The following is a 6,000-nucleotide window of genomic DNA, read 5'->3' as shown; positions in this document are numbered from 1 at the left end:
TATGAGGCGACTTGTAACAGTACATTTCAAATACTTACATTAAATCCACAAAGACAAAAAAATATGTTTGATCAAAACAGTTATTGATATTAAAAGAAAATATAACGCTTCTCTCATAACCCACGCTTCATAAACTTGCTATGGGAACTCTTGAACACTTTACATCTGTGGAATTCTCGAGATATGACACATATGTTTAACAGCAAGTGTGTTCCCATGATTTTCCTGTTGACAGCTTATAAAATGACAGTGTGACCACACCTTCTGTGCAGAGGCACAATGAAGCTTCTAGTTGTAGCTGCACTCCTTCGGCTGTGTTTTGCCCAACACGACCCAAACACTAAACAGGGCAGGACCTCCATAGTGCATCTGTTTGAGTGGCGTTGGGCAGATATAGCCGCAGAATGTGAGAGATACTTGGCACCTAATGGATTCGCTGGAGTTCAGGTATGTGTAGAATTAGTTTCCACCTTATTTTCAAATGAATACATTCATTTTATCTGCTAAGAATAATAGGGTCTATCATAATGCTGCCTGTGACTGAGAGATAGCAGTAAAGTTATGATACATATCTATATTACAAATATAAAAAATTTTTTTGCAACAATGATTCTATTTAATGTTGAATGTATTCCATGCTGATAATTTATTAAAATGTGAATATATGCAGTAAAATAGGATTTTAGAATGGGATTGTGCATCAATTCACATAATCCCCAATAAATCAACATACCACCATGTCTTTATTGGAAAAAAAATCTTATTGCTCCGGTCCTATGTATTTCTCAGTTAGTAACAGACATTGTAAATTATAATTTGTAGTTTCAATTTGTGATCTCACATCTCACTTTTGTGACCTGGCAGATCTCTCCACCCAGTGAACATATTAAACTGACTAATCCTTGGCAGCCTTGGTGGCAGAGATACCAGCCGATCGGCTACAACTTGTGCTCTAGATCAGGAACAGAGGCGGAGCTAAGGGACATGATCACACGCTGTAACAATGTTGGGGTAATGCAAAATAAAAGCTCAAAGTATCACTGTAATGGACATATAATAATATATTTAGTAGAAATATATTGATCATTGTTTTATGGAGTTATTTTGTTATTATTTTTACAATTATAGTACATTTTCGAATGATTTGTATTATGTAATACTTTAGGTGAATGTATATGCAGACGTAGTGATAAATCACATGTGTGGAGCTGGAGGTGGTGACGGCACTCACTCCAGTTGTGGAACATACTTCAATGCCAACAAGGAGGATTTTCCCTCTGTGCCCTACACATTCCTGGACTTCAATGATTACAAATGTAAAACTGACAATGGAGAGATCCAGAACTATCACGATATTTACCAGGTTCTTTTTTTAATGGATTCAATAGAGACATTTTTTACAGAAAAATTTAACAAATGAAACAAATCCGATGTTTTTTGTATGAAACAGGTCAGAGATTGCCGCTTGGTGAGTCTCCTGGATTTGGCGCTGGAGAAGGACTACGTTAGAGAAAAAGTGTCTGAACACCTGAACGAACTGATTGATTTGGGTGTGGCTGGATTCAGAGTAGATGCTTGCAAGCATATGTGGCCTGGAGATCTTAGTAATGTTTATGGCAGACTCAATACCCTCAACACCAAGTGGTTTCCATCTGGCACCAAGCCTTTCATTTATCAAGAGGTAACATATAATGACTTTTGAACAGACTTGAAATGCTTGAATAAAGCACAAAGCACATAACACATTTTGTAGGTTATTGACTTGGGTGGGGAACCCATTGCAGCCAGTGAATATTTTGGGCTCGGAAGAGTGACAGAGTTCAAGTACAGCGCAAAACTGGGGCTTGTCATTCGTAAATGGGACGGAGAGAAGCTAAGCTACCTGAAGTATGTAGCAGTATACGTGTGACTTTTATGTGAAGTGGTAGTTTAGAAGAGAATTGTAAAAGTGTTTTTGTCTCAGGAGCTGGGGAGAGGGCTGGGGTTTCATGCCCTCTGATAAAGCCGTGGTGTTTTTGGACAATCATGATAATCAGAGAGGTCACGGTGCTGGTGGAGCTTCTGTTCTAACATTCTGGGACTCCAGGTAGGATTGTTTTAGTCTCCTTTAATAAAGATTGCTGTCCACAAGCCAGAACTTCTCTTACTTTAACTGTAAACTATACTTTTCAGGCTTTACAAAATTGGTGCTGGATTCATGTTGGCTCATCCATATGGTGTGACCAGAGTGATGTCTAGTTTTCGATGGGATCGACACTTTGTCAATGGAAAAGTAAAAAATCTGAATAAAAAATAGGTTATTCTATTTAATGCCATAAATGTGTGTAATTATTTTCTATGTGATACATCATAGGATGAGAATGACTGGATGGGTCCTCCGAGCTATTCTGATGGATCCACTAAGCCGGTACCCATCAACCCTGACACCACCTGTGGCGACAACTGGGTATGTGAGCACAGATGGCGCCAAATAAGGTAGAGGATTAGATTATGTTTTGTACATCGTCCTTATTAAATATCAAAACCCAGAAATGTAATTGTCTGTTTTCTGATCACAGGAATATGGTGAATTTCCGCAATGTGGTCAATGGTCAGCCTCTCTCTAACTGGTGGGACAATGGTAATAGTCAGATCGCATTTAGTCGTGGCAGCAAGGGATTCATTGTGATCAACAATGATAATTGGTGAGGAATCTCCCAACACTTACATTTTTATAATTGTGTGTACCAGTTACTCCTAACTGAGTCTTATCAATACCCCAGGGAGCTGAAGGAGACACTGAACACTGGCCTGCCTGGAGGAACATACTGTGATGTCATTTCTGGAGATAAGATTGACAACAGTTGCACGGGAAAAAATATCTCAGTGGGTTCTGATGGACGTGCCACTTTCCACATCAGCCATACAGAAGAGGATCCATTTATTGCCATTCATGCTGAATCTAAACTATAATTACATAATATTAATTTGCAGTTGATGCTGTTAAGTTTTATGTTATTCTCTATTCAGTGTACATGCTGAGATTGTTTTCCAATAAACAATATTTTAAATAGTTCAGTAAAGATTTGTAAGCAATACAACATTTTATTTTTACTGTGGGCTGCAAAATGTCCTAACGTTATACGTAATCAATGTTGGATAAATGTTGCTATCTTCATACTTTAGTCAGCTAACATAACGTGGAGGCGAATCAGCGGTCGATTGTACAGGTAGTGTGTACACATCACTACGATCGCCATCAGCACTTTCAGCTTGAACGCTGTAACAAGGTTCAATAAAAGGGATGGAAGGAGTTGGGAACCGGCGAACATAAAATAACTTTTAATTAAATAAACAATAAAACACAACATAAAATCCAGGCCTGGTCTTCTCTCTCTCGTCATCGTTTCGTCATCAAACCAAAACAAAATTAAGTAGATATTAGCTGTTTATATAATTTTTTGTGATCAGATGCAAAAGGCAGGATTCAGAAAGCAGAGCAATCCAGAGGTAAAAATCACAAGTTAAGAACGATGTCAACCATTGATGTGTATGTACTTTTTAAAATAGCTTATTCAGAACCTCTAGCAACACTCTGAGCCATACAGTGTAGAGAGCCTGAAAAACAATCACCTGCACTGTAAAAAAACCTGTAATTTTACAGAATCTTCCCGTTTCATTTGACAGATTTTCAGTATTTCTGAAAAACTGTCAAATTACAGAAATATACTGCAAATTTGTTTTATTTTACAGATCTTTTCTGTATATTTAAAATATGCCTGTAGAAATAGGCTGAAAATGTACATTGTTTATTTAAAGAAAGTATCTGTATATAATTGAAAATTACTTTTTATTACGTAACGCACAAATAAAACGTACATGTGACCTATGGTGTGACATTAATTAATATTAATGTTTATAATATAAATGATATACAAAATTAAATGGTATCTTCATTAGGGGAGAGCGGGGTAAGTTGTCACATGGGTAATTTGTCACACTGTTCATAACTCAAACACTAGAGGGTCTATCTCAAAAATCAAATAGCATTGACAACTTGCCCCAGTACAAATAAACACATAGAACATGCTGAAAAAACATTGTGATATTGTTATTTATTTGTAATTGCAATACAGTTTTTGAAGAAAGGAAGTAAAAGTGAAGTTCGCACCTTTGTGGGCAGAAAAAGAAAAGGCCTGCAAAGAGTGGTTTACATGCTTCTTAAAGCGGCATACAATGCTGTCACTTGCAAGGGCAAGTAGCTTCAACAGCGAGAATGTTAATGCTTTCTTTGACAACTTAGAGAAAGTCTTACGCAAATATGAGTTTGGACCAGGAGACATTTGGAATGTTGATGAAACTGGGGTCACTGTCAAGTTTTGACCTCCTTCTTGTGCAATTCCCCACTTGAAAAGGACAGTCCCTCCACATGAAGATCTTAACTGGATTTCACTCAATAAACAGCCATGGAATCAGTTTTTCGTCTTTTATTTACCATTCTTTGGTTGGCAGAAAATAGGTGAAAAACCTCTAAAGAGAGATGACAACTAGAAGTTATTATTTGAGTTGTCAGTCAAATTAAACACACAAAATTACCCACATTCACCTCAAATAAACACATTGCTGCCATTATAAAATACAAGGTTTTTACTTTTAAACAGACACCCAGCATTTTGAACCAAATGAGCAGAGTCAATATATTTTTTAGCTGAATTTTTATTTTAGCCAAATACATTCAAAATATTTTTAGTCGTAAAAAATTCTATTTATTTTCTAATCAGTAGTTTTAAGCAGATAAATCTTACATATTTTAGCCAAAGATTTTCTTTTACTGAATTAAGAACTTTGTAGAAATCTTAGTAAACCAAGTTTAAATTACCGTTAACCATATCAAACACGTTCTTTGTCAACAATAAATTTGGCTCTTACTTTTCCTTTATACCCCACAACCAACATTTGTTATAAATAACACTGCAAAAAGTCCTAACAAAGTCAACAAGAGTTAAGAGTCTGTGTTTTTCAGAGTATCATTAGCAGTCTAGCCAAGCATGGCCAATATGGCGCTTACCGGCTGTCCTTCACAGTTTTGTGGAGGGCTTGGTCTTGCACAGTCACCTTGATCACAAAGATGAGGTTTCCTTGGTTTTGTGGTGCTATAAATGCTCCTTTCACTGCAAGTGCAGTGCTGGCACGCCCAGATTGCCTGGAAGATTTGTTCCACCTGGTTCACCACTGATTGAAGGAGGAGGAGTCTCACCATTGAGGAGCTCCCAGGCAATTTGTCAGCACAGTCAACACTGTACATAAACCATTGAAAGTGTTGGCCAGACGTAGATTCAAACAAGTAGGGTCACTAACCTCTGCAGAAAGGGGAACCCTTGTCACACTGGCCGGTGCTGTCTCAGCCGCAGGGAATAGTATACCTCCATACTTTATTTCCCCCCGTGTCAACTTCTGTTGTCATTTCCTGATCAATGGGCTACCTGGCAGCAAAGGGGGGGGGGCAAATTCCTCTGGATGGATGAAAGACACGCACTTTGTTGACTTCCTGAAACATAAAGTGAACATACAAAGTGCTCAAAGGAGAAGCCCTGTTTACTCCTTTTGGACAACCACAAGTCTCATCTGTCCATTGATGGGCTCAATTATGCCAAAGAAAATGGCATAATCGTGCTGTCATTCCCACCCCACTGCTCACATTGGCTCCAACCATTAGACTGTCTACGGGCCACGAAAGAGGCACATCAACTGCGTGTGTGATGCCTGGATGAGGAACAACCCCGTGAAACCAATGTCAATTTATGACATTCCTGGGATTGTCGCAATTGCCTATCCTCTGGCTGCAACCCCCTTGAACATTCAGGCTGGCTTTAGGTTGGCTGGGGTTCAACCTTACAACAGAGATGTATTTCTGGAAACCGAGTTTGCACCATCCTACGTCACAGATCGCCCCATTCAGAACCCTGCCCTGCCAGGCTCCAGCACCAACTCTGCTCTGTTCTGCCAGGCTCCAGCACCAAC

The 6,000-nt window shown here is 38.6% G+C and overlaps 1 protein-coding gene across 1 annotated transcript; it reads left to right on the top strand.

Moving 5' to 3' along the window:
• Positions 1 to 274: 274 nt before the first annotated feature.
• On the top strand, positions 275 to 3,327 carry LOC306895329 (alpha-amylase-like). The gene is made up of 10 exons (XM_079458520.1): positions 275 to 447; positions 865 to 1,011; positions 1,166 to 1,363; positions 1,451 to 1,681; positions 1,754 to 1,887; positions 1,964 to 2,086; positions 2,173 to 2,272; positions 2,354 to 2,475; positions 2,559 to 2,684; positions 2,763 to 3,327. Exons 1-10 carry the CDS (start codon positions 280 to 282, stop codon positions 2,950 to 2,952), a joined length of 1,539 nt encoding a protein of 512 aa, XP_079314646.1. The 5' UTR covers positions 275 to 279; the 3' UTR covers positions 2,953 to 3,327.
• The last annotated feature ends 2,673 nt before the right edge of the window (positions 3,328 to 6,000 follow it).

This window comes from Barbatula barbatula (genome assembly GCF_947034865.1).
Source record: "Barbatula barbatula genome assembly, chromosome: 6".
NCBI lineage: Eukaryota > Metazoa > Chordata > Actinopteri > Cypriniformes > Nemacheilidae > Barbatula > Barbatula barbatula.
This window is presented reverse-complemented; position numbering and strand designations above follow the sequence as displayed.

Coding starts and splice junctions, on each gene's coding strand:
- LOC306895329 (XM_079458520.1), top strand. CDS start 280: ATGAAGCTTCTAGTTGTAGCTGCACTCCTTCGGCTGTGTTTTGCCCAA. Junction 448..864: donor ATGGATTCGCTGGAGTTCAG/GTATGTGTAGAA, acceptor GTGACCTGGCAG/ATCTCTCCACCCAGTGAACA. Junction 1,888..1,963: donor GAGAAGCTAAGCTACCTGAA/GTATGTAGCAGT, acceptor TTTTTGTCTCAG/GAGCTGGGGAGAGGGCTGGG.